This window comes from Macaca fascicularis, chromosome 1 (assembly GCF_037993035.2).
Source record: "Macaca fascicularis isolate 582-1 chromosome 1, T2T-MFA8v1.1".
Lineage (NCBI taxonomy): Eukaryota > Metazoa > Chordata > Mammalia > Primates > Cercopithecidae > Macaca > Macaca fascicularis.
In genome coordinates, this window is record NC_088375.1 from 115032756 (window position 1) to 115049493 (window position 16738).

General features: G+C 41.6%; 1 protein-coding gene across 1 annotated transcript; it reads right to left on the bottom strand.

Moving 5' to 3' along the window:
- Positions 1-2540: 2540 nt before the first annotated feature.
- On the bottom strand, positions 2541-10413 carry HSD3B2 (hydroxy-delta-5-steroid dehydrogenase, 3 beta- and steroid delta-isomerase 2). The gene is made up of 4 exons (XM_015452196.4): positions 10361-10413; positions 10002-10232; positions 5863-6027; positions 2541-3770 (listed from the first exon to the last, which is right to left on the bottom strand). Exons 2-4 carry the CDS (start codon positions 10144-10146, stop codon positions 2959-2961), a joined length of 1122 nt encoding a protein of 373 aa, XP_015307682.1. The 5' UTR covers positions 10147-10232; positions 10361-10413; the 3' UTR covers positions 2541-2958.
- Positions 10414-16738: the final 6325 nt, after the last annotated feature.

The following is a 16738-nucleotide window of genomic DNA, read 5'->3' on the forward strand; positions in this document are numbered from 1 at the left end:
AACTAACATCTGTTAGTAACTAAAATGAATTTCACAACCTTGCTATTATTAATTATATATCCCTACGTCTTCTTGCTACTGATGCCCATGAAACAAACCTATTTCTACAATAGGCTCAGGATTATGCAGACAGATTACAGAAGGACACCTGCTGGATATGTGGGCTCATGCCTCTCTCCAGTGGCTCTGGCCTGCCATGGTGAGTATCCCCCTTCCAAGGTCAGGACTAGATACAATACCAAAAATGTATTGCATCACAGAAACAGTCTGGTATTCTTAGTGCTACCATAACAAAATACAATATATATATAGTTAGCCCATTAAAAACACTCTTAAGAGTGAGGGACATAGGAAAAGTTTTTCAGTGGAAAAGACCAGCTCATTTGCTCTCACTTTAGCATCTCCCAAACTGAAAGAGAAGGTGGTAACCATGCCTCAAACAATGACCCATTTTCAGAATGGAATAATACAAATTTGGGATGGATTTATATGGCTCACCCATTCGTTGGCCAACTTAACAAAACAGTACGAGAGATATGGGGTGGATACCTGGAGAACATTGAGACCACATTATCATATTATAAGACGCTGACTGGCATGCCAACAATTGGGTGCAGCAACCAGATATTTATTGGCTAGCTCCAAATGGGACATATTGGCTATGTGGCACTAACTTATGGCCATAGTTACCTCCAAGGTGGTTGGGATGATGTTCCCAAGGTTATGCTTGGGCACAAGGACAAGTAATTCAGACCCTGCCAAAACCAGCAAACCTTTTTCATTTACACTCTCATTGGATGTGTTCAGTATTCCAATGGCATGATCATTTAGCTTCAATCTTTATACCACAGATAGGTATTGAAGATGTTATATGGCATAGAGAGGCCTTTATGAATTACACCCAAAAGGCCCTGAATGATAGCTGCATGTGTATCCCCTTGCTAAACAATGAGGTTATGCTTATGAGGAAAGCTGTGCTGCAAAATCATGACTTTAGATACTCATGACAGCACAAGAGGGGACCTGTGTCATCATAAAAACTAAATGTTGTGTGTATATTCCAGATGAATCAAAGAACATAATGCAACATATGACTGATATGAAAACCCAGGTAACCAACATGTCAGATCCAAAACCCTCACTAATCGATTGGTTGAGTGGTTGGCTTGGATCCTGGGGAACACGGTGGTAGAAACTATTGTTTATAATAGGAATAATAGTAATAATTTGTGTTCCATCCTGTTTTTGCTTACAATGTTGTTGTGGTATGTGCTTACATATAAGTCAACATGCAACTAAAAGGCCTAAAGAATTGCTCTAATTGAGGAGGCAGTGATATACTCCGACCCAGCTTCCAGGTTTGCTTTCCTTTTGTTGCTGTAAATCTGGCCTATGTCCCTATGTATTTTCTTTTTTTTCTCTCTCTCTCTCTTTCTGGTTTCCTCTCATGTTCCCTTCTTCCATTTTTTTTTTTTTTTTTTGTATCTTCATGGGACAAGACTTCCCAGGAATAAGCCTTCCTAGCAAGGTGAGACATAACCTCCCAGGAACGAGCCTTCCTAGTGACGTGGGACCTGAACTTCTAGGAATAAACCATCCTAGCCATGAGAAACCAGCAAAAAAAAAAAAAAAAAAAAAAAGAAAAAGAAAAAGAAAAAGCAACCAGAGGCCAGGAACGCATATTTCTTTCAAAATGCAATACTTTGAAAGAGTTTGGAGAAAAAAAGGGGGAAAATGTGAAAAAAAATTAAATTATGGGACCCCAAACTCATTTAGCCAAAGGGAAAAATCAAGCTGGGAACTGGGTAATGCAAACCTGCCTACCCCTTTTGGTGCCTAAATAAGATGGCTACAAGATAAAAAGCTACACGCTTCACCCATGTTTTGCCCACAAGGAATTTCCTAGTGAGCTGTTAAAACTTCACCACAGCAATGCAAATTGATAGCTTATCACTACAGGTGCAGTCACCCCAGACATGAATGTCTATCTGATTGTTCCCCTACCCCATCTTGTCTGTGTTATTTTATGTACAATGCAGATTCCCTGCATTTTCCCTCTGCCCCTACTGTTCATGTCATCTTATGTAAACAATGCAGATTCACTGAGCCGAAGGCATGAATGCCTATTTTTTTCCTACTATCCCCTTACATAAAAACTGTGTGCTTCTCAATATCCCTCTCTTTTCCCCCTTTGAATTGGAGCCCTCCAAATCATCTTTGGAGAAAGGAATAGGCCTGTCTCCTGGGCACATCTTCAAATAAATCTCCTAAAATGATTGAGACTTGTCATTTTCCTCAATTGACAGGTTTCTGATGAGTATTAAATGAGATAATATAAGTCATATGTAGGTCATTTCATACATGCCTAAAACATAGTAGAGCTTATTCAGTATTCATCTGCCCTTTCTGTACCTCCCACTACTCTGCCCACTCCGCAACCCCGGTTTCATGCTACTCTTCTAAGTTGGAGACGGTGATAGTTGCAAATGAAAGGAAAAGGATGAAAGTATGTATTAACAGAAACCATGCCTCTCTCCAGGTTAAGCATTAAAACATTTATTGCTCTTTACATTGAACTGTGTGAAGTAATAGGAGATTAAAGAGAAAAGAAATGCTTTCTCATTTAAGAGGGGAAATGGAGCTCAATTAGCTCCATTAGTCAAAGGAGAACCTCAAGTTAAAAGTGACCACAGTCATTCAGAATCAGCCACTGAGATTGGGTAACAGCAAATCATATTGTCTGTCCTCTGGCGTATGATTAGGACAGAAAGCTTCTGGTTGGGCCAGTGACTGTGCAGATTTTGATGACATGAAGAAGACAATAAGTTGGGCATTGTGTGAAAGGGAGGCAGCAGAACCTGGGCTTGTGCCCTTGTCACCTTCTGTATGAAGCCAGGAGGGTGGAGCTTGATGACATCTCCTATCAACACCCACATGCACATCTCTGTCATCCTTAAATCACTGAGTCTTGGACTTCAGGGTCTCCTTGTGCCGGTCCACAAGGGAACCAACCCACTCCACAGTTTTCTGCTTGGCTTCCTCCCAGCTGTAGAGCGGCTTATATGCCAGATCTCGCTGAGCCTTCTTATAAGAGAAGGTGAACACGCTATTTGACAATGTCACCGTGTGGCGGTTGAAGGGCGGTTGATAGGAGTAAACTGGGCTGAGTAGGAAGCTCACTACTTCCAGCAGGAAGCCAATCCAGTACATCAGGGCTAAAGGAAGCCTCCATCTGGAATCAAGGCAGAGGCCAAACTCTTTGCTCAGGATGTAATTAAGGTTATCATAGCTTTGGTGAGGTGTGTCATCTGAGATGTAATAGAACTGTCCTTGGACACTTGGGGCCTTCTTGGGGTCCCGCAGGGCCCTCAAGGCCAGAATGTGAGCCCAGGCCACGTTGCCAACATAGACTGGGTTGACAGTGGAGAACTTGCCAACACTTGACAGGATCCCATTGTTGTTCAGGGCCTCATTTATACTGGCAGAAAGGAATGGGCCTCCTTCCCCATAGATATACATGGGTCTTAAGGCACAAGTGTACAAGGTGCCACCATTTTTCAGAGTCCACCCATTGGCTGCCAGCACAGCCTTCTCAGCAAGCTTTTTGCTGTATGGGTATGGAGCAGGCCATGTGTTCTCCAGAGGCTCTTCTTCATGGCCATTCTGGATGATTTCCTTGTAGGAGTTGGGCCCGGCTACCTCTAGGGTACTGGTGTAGATGAAGACTGGCACACTGGCTTGGACACAGGCCTCCAACAGGAGCTGGGTACCTGCCCAGGAAGAGCATGATGTCAGTGTCAGGAAATATCCCAAAGAAGCTCCAACCACATGCACAGATCCATGTGCCCCACTCCCCACTCCCAAGTGCAGTGGTTATAACAGACTCAGGGTGCATTCTTCTGTGGCTCTGACTGAGATTGGGTCATGATACAGCCATAGGAAAAACACAAAAATAAAAAGAAACTGACATTTGGGTTCTAGAAAGCAAGAATTTCTAAACTTTTGGGTTTCATAGACCTATGTTTGTGTGGTGTGTGTGTGTGTGTATATATATATATATACGCATATATATATATACTTTAATTTTGGAAAAGGACCTAGGGTAATCACTTTATATTTTGCCAAGTAAGAATATTGAAAAAGTATGATTTGTCATCAATAAAATTAAAGACAGATCATTTAAAGTCTAAAAATCAGGAGACTATACTCTGAGAATATGAACAGTCCCAGTCAGTCCTTAGGCAAGAAAGGACAGTGAAAGAATTTGCATTACACACACAAACTCACAGTTGAATATAGGCAATATACATTCTTAGATATACATAGAATTGATGGTATTTTTCTCATTTTGCAATGGATTAATAAAACTTTGTTACAAAGACCATCTCTGGAGTCATTGAGCAAAGAGTGGGTTGTGGGGAGATGCTGGAAACCCACACTCTTTTTCCTGATTGTGCGTTCCCTGGGAAAGCAGCTTCCAATTCTGGCGATGACTCTGTTTACCCAGTTATGTAAAGTGGGGGTGATAAACCTTCCTTTAAACCCTGCCCTGGCGTTTGCTGTGGAGCCTGGTGGAGGACTGTGGAGAGGAGTGTGCCCTCTTCTGGTAACACCTGCACTGGGAGGACCTGTCAGCGTGCCCTGAGCTGTGTGGAAGCAAAGCTCATGGAGGTATCTGGAGTGCTTTCCCTTGAAGAAGGAAGAGATTTCCTAGGCAAATGATCATTTTTCCCCATTTTTGTATTCTTAGCCATTTTTAAAGTCTCTGTGCAATTTGATTTTCTGGAGAGACAGCCTCATGAAATGGCCATCATTGTGAAGCATTTTCTAAGCCTGGGAGTGATAATGGTTTTAAGAAACAGATGCCTCTAACACTCCCCCTGTCATTTCTTATCCCCTGTTTTTGGGAGCTGTGGAAAGTCAACATTAAAACAAAAAACTCTTTACTCTTAGCACACTCCTTGAACTGTAGTGGTACTTAGGGGTATGGCTATGTAGAAACTGGTAAGGGTTTTGTTTTTTTTTTTTTTAGGTAGTGCTGGAGACTCAAAAGCAATTAGTTGCTTTATAAGAATTTGAGTAGACTGAATGTGGAGGGCCAGGCCAGCGGTGGGGTGCTGTGGTTTGAAGAGAACTGGGCTCTGGGAGTCAGAGGGTGAGACTGCATGGCAAGATTCCTTAAAAAAATATGGATCAAATGAGGGTGCACTTTGGGCACCTGGCTGGAAATGGCTCTGTAATAGTAGGCCCTGTGCTGAGCTGAAGAGATTGTATTCTTGATACTGGGAAACTCTTATTGTTAAGAAAATATTGTGGGAAGGCATGTGCTGGATAATTCTGTCCTGACAGACCTCTGTGAACCAGCTTCGCTAGTTCTCTCGAGAGGACTTCTTCTTTGAGGTGGGCAGGAGGGCTCTGAATGTTCTCATCAGCCTGCACACAAGGTTCAAAATGATGACTACGGTGGCACCTGGAAGGTCTGATTCTGGCCCAGGGAGCCAAGGAGTAGCTGGATATCATGAGTTTGAAGTTGGAGTTTAGTTGACTTTTGATTGGGGCCACAGTAGAAAGAGCTTCCACAGCCTTTGGAGTCACACAAGAGTGACTTTAAAGTCTAACGCTCCTACTTACTTACTTAACTGTGGGGCCTTGGAAAAGTTACTTGCTGTCTCTCAGCCCTAGTTTTCTCATCTAAAAAACTGAGGATACCAGCCTTGAACTCCCCAGTCAGTAGTGATCAGCAAAGGCACTTGGCCCAGAGCTCAGCAGGTGTTCAATGGAGTGACTTCTCTTCCCTTTCTTGTCCTTCTTTCTGAACCTCATTTAACCAACTTGCTTTATCTCCTCCCCAGGCTACCGTACCTTTCACATTGACGTTCATGATGGACTCTCTGTGAGTGACACCAAAGACATCAATGATACAGGCGGTGTGGATGACTACCGAGACGTCCTGGCAGGCTCTCTTCAGGAATGGCTCATCCAGAATGTCTCCTTCCAGTACAGTCAGCTTGGTCTTATTCTGGAGCTCTGTGTGAACACAGGTCAGGTTATTGGAAAGCTTTCTGGATCTGGTTGGGAAGTTTTCTGATAAAGGTGATGTTTCATAGGTGTTCAAGGATGGTTAGAGTGGGGGTGTTAGAGTGGAGGGTGTACATTCCATAAAAGGAACAAGCAAACAAAAGCACAGAAATCAGCATGTGTAGCAGTTTATTGGGAAAGAGCAAACATCTGTTTCTACCCCATCTTATTCCAGAAAAGTAATGTGAGAAGTGAACTGTCACACGTCCCTGGAATATAAGCATTGCTAGAGTCATGGGAGACTCACCAAATTTTTTATGGAGAATAGAGTGATTGTGGAGAGTTGGGTATAAGAGGGAAAGTTTGAATTTAATTCTGTAGGTAATGAGGAATCATATATAGAATTATGATTTTGGGTCTCCAGCACCATGTCAAAGAAAAACCCTTATTTATGTTGGAATCAGTAGAGAAACAGGCTGGGCGCAGTGGCTCATGCCTGTAATTCCAGCTCTTTGGGACTCTGAGGTGGTGAATCACTTGATTTCTGGAGGTGGGGGTCAGGTTGCAAAACGTGGCAAAACTCTGTCTTTACTAAAATTACAAAAATTAGCCTGGCATGATGGCACATGCCTATAGTCCCAGGTAATCACAAACCTGAAGCGGGAGGATGGATGGAGTCTGGAGTCCGGGAGGCAGAGGTTGCAGTGAATTGAGATCATGCCACTGCACACCAGACTCGGTGGCACAGAAAGACCCTGTCTCAAAATATTAATAATAATAATAATACAAGAGAAACAGACGCAGAGTGGTGGCATAGGAAGTTTACCTTGACTTGAGGATATAAAACGGACTGGTATAGGGTATATGAGAAATCCAGGTGATCAAGAGATTAATCAGAATGTCTGTGCCAAAGTTTAGACGAGGGCTGGAGGCAGGGTCCAGCAGTGGAAGCAGAGGAGGGGAGAGATACACCAGGTTTGAATTTCAGACCTTACCTTGAAGGTCCTGATACCTACTGGATCTGGGCTGAGAGGAAAAGGAGACAAAATCACCCCTATGGTTTCCTGCTTGGGCAATTGGGAGGAGAGTGGAGCCATTACTCAGGAACTGCAGATGGGCTTAAATGATGAATTTCATTGAGAAATTTTTATCAGTTATCATAAAAAGCAGATAGCAATGCGGAAAATGAGTTAGCCACTGATGAACTAACATCTCAGCTGTCTAGTGTCTAGCCAAGGGCAGCAGATATAACATCCATATCTTCAGGCTCCTCTGAAATCTCCAGGCAGTAACGCTGCCAGTAAAGTTGTCACCTGGAATTAGCCCCAAAATGAACACCATGCTACATGGAGCTCAGATAAATACTCTACTCTCATTTGTGCTTTATAATCTGCATACAGCCCACAGCTTGCTTCTTTCCTTTTACAGCTATCTTGTAAGGTAGCTATTCTGAGTCCTACTTTATTGGTGAGGAAACTTAGGCTCAGAGAGGTTAAGGGACAGATCTAAAGTCAGTTTTCTAGTGAAGGCTCAAATCTGCCCATCCCACCTGCCATTTTTAGACCCTGTACCCCAGGTGCAGGAATAGCTGTTTAGAATCCACTTTTCTGAGAGAGTAAGAATAAGCCAGTTTAACTGAAATTGCCAACAAAGGTCAAAGAACAGTGAGAACAAAATTCGGAATGAAAAATTATAGGCTGGAGAAATTCCTTCCTGGGGTACAGGCAGGACCATTTGCTGTCCTGATGCTTCTGCCTTGTTTCGTCTACTCCCAGCCCCTTCCCACTGTCAGGCAACTCCAAGAAGGCCCTGCAATGGTGGAGTCAGAGAAGAGGCTGCTGGGAAGGAGGTGGATGTGAGCCCGAGACTGGAATTTTCTCTGGTTGTATTTCCACCTCTACCTTTTCTACTCCCTTTCTCTGCTTCTCCTTTACTGCCGACTTTAGACAGACTGGCTCAAAGGAATTACCATCTCAAAGCGGAAGAAGTCCAAAGCTGATAGAAAATGACTCTTCCCCAGTGAGTCCCCAGGGATCTAGAGAGACCAGAAAAGGGAACTTTTTTGATGGAGCCGTAGCTCCCTCCTTCTCCAAGGCACTGTGGACTTGGCAAGCGTTTCATGTAGACTAAATGCAGTTGCTTTTGTGGTGTGTGTTGGGCTGGAGGGAGGCTCAGAGAAGCTGCTAGACAAACTACTGCTTAAGGGCACCGACGCTGCACTAGACTGCCTGGGTTCAAATCCAGCTTCGCCATAATCTAACTGTAGGACCTTGGACAAGTTGGTTAACCTCTCTGTGCCTGTCTCCTCACCTATAAAAAAGGAGGATAATAATATTACTGATCTCATAGGGTTGTTATGAGGAGTAATGAGTCTGCACATACAAAACGTTTAGCACAGTGCCTGGGCACAGAAAGAACACTGAAAGGATTCTCTGTTTTTATCTTCATACAGACCTCTGCCCATCCATTATATCCCCTGCATTTTCACCATAGGAAAACTGTTCCTCTAGGCTGAGCATTGCTTTTTCCTGGTATCAGATGTTAGATTGCAAATATTGCTGAGACATAAGGAGTACAAACATTTAATATTTGTCATTGGTTAATATTTGTTTTTCAAAGACACCATTAGAACAGAGAGTGGTGGAAACTGGACATTTGAAGAGGTCAGGGAAGAGTGAAAGAAGAATAGAGTGTCAAGGGCAGCTTCTGTGTGAACAGGGAAGGACCTTCTAGGCAGCCAGAACCTGCATGAAGACACATAGTTCACCCAGTCCCCTGGATAGACGGTTAGAGTGGGGGTGTTAGAGTGGAGGGTGTACATTCCATAAAAGGAACAAGTAAACAAAAGCACAGAAATCAGAATGTGTAGCAGTTTATTGGGAAAGAGCAAACATCTGGAAGGAGGACAGGGAATTGGTTTGGGGCACACAGAGAGGCAAAGGGAGAGACTGAAAACCTACTTTGCCAAGGATTAGCCCCAGGGTCAAGTGATGAAGCCTCTGGAACGAAGCTCTGGTCTGAGCTCTGCTACACATTAATTAGCTGTTTTTGGCAAGTTACTTTATATTTCCAGAACTTGATGGGTTCATTGTCCAGTTGGAGGTGACCCCTTTTCTACCTTCCTCACAGGATTATTTGCACAAAGAGTTACTACAGCAAAATCTGCAGTCAATTTCTTTGGGGTATTGAGCAACAGAGACAAATGGTTTTAAAAAAAAAAGCTATATATGAGAAATATCAATGAGGCATGCTGGCCTCATACTGCCTCTTACTCTGTCTCTGCTCTGTGTTGTGCACCTGTGCACGCTCTCTTTCTCTCTTTCTCTCTCTCACTGATGATCTCTCTCACTCTCGCTCTCTCTCTCTTGCTGATGCTCTCTCTCTCTCACACTACCTTTCTCATTCATTCTCTTTCTCATTCTCTGTCTCTGATTTGCTTTCCCCCTCATTTTCTTTCTCTCTTTGACACACACATCCACTTACACACACATCCACTTACACACACATCTGTACCTTCACTTCCTTTTGTTTTGCCTTCACTAAAGATGCTAAAGAAGTTATAAAATGAAACAAAGCCTGGGGCAGTCTAGAGAGGCAGGGACCCACTGGTGAGGTCTCCAGGTAAATGGTGCCCTTTGTGAATGTTGCACAGCAATTGCCAAGACAAAAAGCTTCAGAATATAAGAGTTGTAGACAAGAAAGAGAACTCATGTGTGATTTTCGAGAAGAGAAGAAAAGAGGCCTTGAGGCTGACATGGCTGCCCCTCAAGTTCTGGGTCAGGGCCAGAATCCAGTCTCTGGACACCCTATCCAGTATCTTTCACACTATACCATTTTATACTGTTTCCTTTCTGATGACTTTAGATGTGCGATTGGCTTTCATTTGGCTACAACTTTCCTTAACTTGTTAGACAAGGTCCACCTCCCCACACCCGTGCGGAGTTTAAGATGGAGCCACAGATCCATGACTCAAGGTTACTTACTGGAAAATTCCTCCCTCAGTTCTGGTCTGAAGGCCTTGTCCAAGACCCTGATCTCCTTCAGCTCCTTCTCCTCCACCAAGAGGCGGACGATCCTCTGACCCAGAAACCCTCCTGCTCCTGTCACAAGGCAGCTCCAGCCCGTCATGGCCAATCCAAGGTAGCAGGAATCACTCGCCAGGAAACAGAAGATGCTGGGGAGCAGATCTGATTCTAGTGTGACCCAGAAGAGGGCTAAAAACAGAGGTAAAATGGTTATACACTCACACAGATGCCTTATTTTCCTCCACCCCATTTTTTACAAAAATTCCATGACCCCACTACTGCCAGGAGTAGTTGAAAGAAAAGGAAAAAGCTCTAACCGTAAGTTAGATTGTTAAAAACCGGACAGAGGAGTCGGAGTCCTCATTGCCTCATCCCTGGAGGAAGGACTGGAGCTTTATGCTCTGTGGCTTCTGGCTCAGCCTTTGTCACCTTGAACTCCTGCCACATACTCATTGCTCCCTCCTCCTCCAGGATCCCTTTTCTCAGAATAATAGTGACCTTTAGGTTATATCTCTAATTCTTCCCAGGAACAGGAAGAGAAATCCAATCTTAAGGCCACAGTGTGATAAAGAGTCTTGGGTTTAGCCTTAACAGAACACTGGTCAGTTGATACCAGCTGTCTGGGATCCGCAATCTGTGAACTTAAACCAAACTGGGAGATGTCACCAAGGGCAATGTAATTGTCCTTGTGCAGTAATTCCACCTGGAGGGACATCTACGTTAGCCCATTATCGCCTCTCTCAGAATGTCATTTGAAATGTTGCTGCTGTCTTGCAAAGTTTAGAAATTTACAACGGTGACAGCTCCAATCACTAAGTTTTATGTGAGGTGACTTTCTTTTCCACCCAATATATCCAAACCTCAATTGCAATTTTTCTCTGGAGAGCTCTGAGTTCCTAATGGAAGAACCTCATTGAAGGAAAGGTATCTAGTGATAACGAATTAATTATATGGCATGCCCAATGACTCTAATCATAGATATTTGCACTTATCTTATATTTTTGGCTGCAAAAACATTCTTAGCAAATTGTTGAACTGAAGATGCTGTGAATGCTTCTGAAACCTATGCCCCAGTCTGCCCAAACACCACTGCCATAAACCCCCCAAGACACCTTTCTCTACTTAAAAAAATAGAGATGTAGTTTACATGCATTACAAGGCCCAGATCTTAAGTGTTCAGTGTACACACTTAAGTGTTCAGTGTCAATGAACCTTGACAGTTATATATGTCCATGTAAGTACCACCAAAAAGAAGATATAAGCCATTTCCTTCACTCCAGAAAGTTTTTTTCTGCCTGTTCTTAGTCAATTCCCTGCCCTCCCCCCAATTTACCTGGTGGGCAATTACTTTCGGATTTTTATTCCCACAGAGTTCCCATTTTATTCCTATATTTTCCTAATTTTTATTCTAAGATCTCTGTGGTTCTGGATATATATTTAAATATAAAATCATTCTGAACTGAATTTTTGTGCATGGAGCACAGAAAAATTGACCACTGATCGTCTCTATTGTTTGTTCATTTTTCCATTTCATGTTTTCACTATTTTTATTATTGGCTTATATTTATTAACTTTGGGTTTATTTTACTCTTCTTTTTCAGGGTTCTTATGATAAAAGCATAGATAATTGACTTTACTCCTTTGCTCATTTCCACTATAGGCATTTAAAGTTGTAAAATTCTCTCTAAACACTATGTTAGCTGTATCCAACATTTTGATTACTCAGTCACTGATGCTTTGGATTTTTTTCTTGTGATGTCTTCTTTGACCCAAGTGTTACTGAGAAGCATGTTGCATGTTTTCTAAAATTGATTTTCTAGATATCTTATTTATATGGATTTCTAATTAAATACTATTGTGGCTGGAGCATATACTCTATGATTTTGATTCTTAGATATATACTGATATTTGTTTTATGGTCCAGCATATGGTCTATGTTGGTGAAAATGCCATAAGCACTTGAAAAGAATGCTTTCTGAAGTTGTTGGAAGTAATACTCTACAAATGATTTAGCTTGACACCACACTCTGTGTCTTGTCTTTCTCCCGTGTTGTAGATATTCACCTCCTACTTGGAACCTGGCTACCAATGCTTCAAACATACTTGCCTAGGAAAGGTTGGCCCTGTGATGCAAGATGTAGCAGCTTGTCCTCTGAAGCTCTCAGAAATAGACACAGGCCCTGGGTCTTGCTGAGACTTGTGGAGTGCTATCTGAAACCATCCAGGTGCATCACACACCTTGCCTGCTGTATCAGAAGCTGAAGTGCACCTTACAGACCCCCATCACCTTCAGGGTGGGAACGAACGTTCCTTCAGCTGTTGAGAGTTCTGGAGGCTCTTAGATTTCAGCCAGTGTCTCTTGGAGTCTCTGAGTAAAAGCAATAACTGTAAGCTTTCTTTAAACCCATAAATATTTTGCTTTCTTTCGGAAAGTGAGCCGTAAGACAAAGAGCAAGGCCGATGGGGGCCACTCTACCAACTTTCTGTTTATAAACAGCTTTACTCTGGTATAATTGACATATTATAACATTCCGCTGTTTTAAGTGTACAGTTCAATTGTTTTCAGGAAAATTTTAGACTTGTGTGACCATTACCATGATCCTGTTTTGGAACATTTCTATCTTTCCTAAGAAATCCATCATGCTCATCAGTCGCCACCCCTTATTCCCAACGCCCCAGCTCTAGGCAGCCCCTATGACTTCCTGACTCCACAGATTTGATTTTCTGGACACCATATAACTGGAATCATGCAATATGTGGTCTTTTGCATCTGCCTTCTTTCACTTAGCTTAGCATACTCATGTGGGTCCTTTATGTTGTAGCGCATATCAATATTTCATTCCTTTTAGGTGGCAAATTCTATTAAATTGTATGGATGGCTGCCATCAGTTAATTGACTGATAGATATTTATGTGTTTCCCCCCTTTTTTTTTTTTTTTTTGAGACGGAGTGTCGCTTTGTCACCAGGCTGGAGTGCAGTAGCACAATCTCGGCTCACTGCAACCTCTGCCTCCTGGGTTCAAGCGATTCTCCTGCCTCAGCCTGCTGTGTAGCTGGGACTACAGGTGCATGCCACATGCCCAGCTAATTTTTGTATTTTTAGGAGAGACAGGGTCTCACCATGTCCGCCAGGATGGTCTCAATCTCTTGACCTCATGAACCGCCCGCCTCGGCCTCCCAAAGTGCATTATGGATAAAGCTGCTATAAATATTCACAGTCATGTGTTGTGTAGAAATACATTTTAATTTCTTTGGGGTATTCAGGAGTAAAACTGCTGGGTCATATGGTAAGTGCATCTTTAATGTTTTAAGGAACTGCCAAAATGTTTTCGAACACGGTGGCCTGTCCCATCAACAATGCATGAATATTTTAATTTTCCCACATCATTGTGCTTTCACTTCCTCTAATTGTTATTGTCTTTTTTATTATTATTATTATAGCATTCTAGTGGATAAGAAGTGGTGTCACATTGTTGTTATAATTTGCATTTCCCTGCTGTCTGATGATGCTGACCATCTTTTCATGTACTTTATTGGCCATTCCTACACCTTTTTGGTGAAATGGTTATTCAAATATCTTGCTCATTTTAAAATTGGGTTATTTATCTTTTTGTTGTTTAGCTGTGAGTACATTTTACATTCTGGATATAAGTCCTTTATCAAATATATGATTTAAATTTTTTTCCTTCAGTCAAAAGTGGCTTATCTTTTCACTTTCTTATTGATATCTTTTAACATGAAAACATTTTTAGTTTTGATCATGTCTCATTTTTCAACTTTTTTCCTTCTACCAGGAAAATTTGGGCTTTTGCCTAATCCAATGTCATGAATATATTAATTTCTGTTTTCTTCAAGAAGTGTATAGTTTAGCCCTTACATTTAGGCCTATAATCCATGTTGAGGGAATTTTTGCTTATGTGTGAGTTAATGGCCTAAATTCATATGACCAATTGATTTTGACAAAAGCAAATTCAATGGAAAAAAAAGACAGTCTTTTATACATGCGATCCTGAGACAACGAAATGGTCTGCATGCTCAGAGAAGGTCAGCATGCTGTGTAAAGTGATGCTCATCTGAGTTACCACCTACTGGCATCAGAATTTGTAAAGAATTTCTCAATACGATAATCATGGGTTAAATGATATTCTGTATTAGGGAAACTCACAAAGATTACTGATTAGCAAAAGAAGAGGCGGCATGATTTTCCCATCCTCTTATCTTATGCTGATGCATAAATTGTTAGGAAATTGCTGGGCCAACAATGTGAGTCTTCATTCAGTGTAGGAACACTAGTCTCCCTTATTATAACTTTTTATGATGTAAGAACAAGGACACAGTTTTATCAAGGGAGGAACACAGGCTGTTGGCGTGAAACAGTCTGGATTTATGTGCCAGCTATTCACAAGATTGTCTGGGAAAATCAACTGCCCAGCACCTAGAGTCCTTGGGACTCATGCAAAGAGTTTCCCTTTTCTTAGGGGAGAAAGCCACCCATTCTACAGGGAGCTATATTAGGCACAGTCCCTCATGCTGGGAAAAGGAAAATCCCTCTTCTTGGCCAGCTTATTAAAATTCTGTGTTACTTTAGGATAATTACACCCCTTGTGCTAGTCCTAGAGAGGTCAATTTGTACATGAGAAGCATAGAATAATTTTTAAAGGCACAGAACTAGATGAAATAAGCTAGGGTAATAATATTCATGGATAAAAGGAAAAGTTTCTGGACTGAATCCTGGAATAGACATATCAACATTTAGAGGTTTAAAAGAGGAGGAGGGGCCAGCAAAAGACACTGAGTAGAAGTGGGTGGCAGGAGGAAAATTAGGAGGGGATGGCATTGTAAAAGTCAACTGGAGAAAGTGTTTCAAGAGGAGCGTGGTCCACTATGATGGATGCTGCTGATGCATCAAATACAATAGGAAGAGAATTGACCATTGGTTTTGGCAACATGCTAAGCAATTTGGTAAGAGCAATTTCCTCGAATATTTGGGTTGAAAGTTCAACTGGAAAGTACAACACACAATTCATCTGCGCATTGAGGAGTAGAAGGGAAAAGTGAAGAGAGTGACCATTAAAAAAAGTACCTATTCATCAAGAAGTTGTGCCATGATGATCTCAGTAGAAAGGTGCTATGGCCAGTGGAGTTGAGAGTTCATTTTTGTTGTGTTGTCTTAAAACTGGACTACTCCTTTATTGATCCTTAGTACCGTGTACAGAGTAGATGCTCAAACATTGTTGAGTGTTTGACTAAATAAAATGTCTATGTCTCATACATCTTCTTATTACTATGAGAATTTTCACAACATCTGACATGTAATAGGAACTTAATAAATGTTTATTTAATAAATGAATGGAAAGATTAGTGAACAATCAAGGACTCTAGAATGTCTTAGTGCTTTTGAAACATAGTGCTTATGAACTAATACATAAAAGGAAATAGAAGAGAACAGTGACCACAAAAATGAAAATACTGGAAAGGTTATCATACTAATGACAGACTGGGACCATTGCCCAGGCCAAAGCTGTTTGCCAAGGAGAAGCAATTTTCTTCCCATTCAGAGGATGGATATGAATACATTCCTATATACTTGAAGTGTATTGGAAGAGCCAGTTGTCAGAAGTAAGGAAGAATGGGCCATTCCCCATACAGGTAGAGCTGGGGCCAGAGCTTTTGGTTTATATGAGTTCAACTTTGCTGTCTTTCCCAGAAGGCCTTCGAAATGAGGAAGGAGAAGGGTTTAGTAAAATCTCATTTCCATTTGCTACTTACTATGCTGTCTGCCAATTATCTTGGTGGGGGAGGTCACATAGATGGCATTCAACCAGGTGCTCCAGAGGCTGACAATAATGGTATGATAGCCAGCCTCCAAGGTGGCACCATTGATCTCTACCTCCTGGTATTCATACCCTTGATTTGTTCTTTTTGCTTAGTCTTACTTTGGCTATGCAGGCTCTTGTTTGATTTCATATGAATTTTAGGATTGTTTTCTCTAGTTCTGTGAACAATAATAGTGGTATCTTAATGAGAATTGCATTGAATTTGTGGATTGCTTTTGGCAGTTTACAATTTTTTCACAATGTTGATTCTACCCATTCATGAGCATGGGATGTGTTTCCATTTGTTTGTATTGTCTATGATTTCTTTCAGCAGTGTTTCATAGTTTTCCTTGTAGAGGTCTTCTGCCTACTTGGTTAGGTATATTCCTAAGTATTTTATTATTATTATTATTATTATTTTGCAGCTATTGTAAAAGGGGTTAAGTTCTTGATTTGATTCTCAGTTTGGTAGGTGTTAATATATAGCCGAGCTACTGATTTGTGTACATTAATTTTGTATCCTGAAATTTTGCTGAATTCAGCAAATGATAAAAGGACAAGGCCTTTTATAATTTTCTTAAATTTATTTGAGATTTGTCAGTTCTAGGAGCTTTCTGGAGGAGTCTTTAGGGTTTTGTAGATATACAATCATATTGTCAGCAAACAGCAACAGTTTGACTTCCTCATTACCAATTTGAATGCCCTTTATTTCTTTCTTTTGTCTGATTGCTCTTTCTAGGACTTCCAGTACTATGTTGAATAGAAGTGGTGAGAGTGGGCATTCTTGTCCCAGCTCTCAGAGGGAATGCTTTCAACTTTTCCCCATTCAGTATTTTGTTGGCTGTGAATCTGTCATAGATGGCTTTTATTACAGTGAGG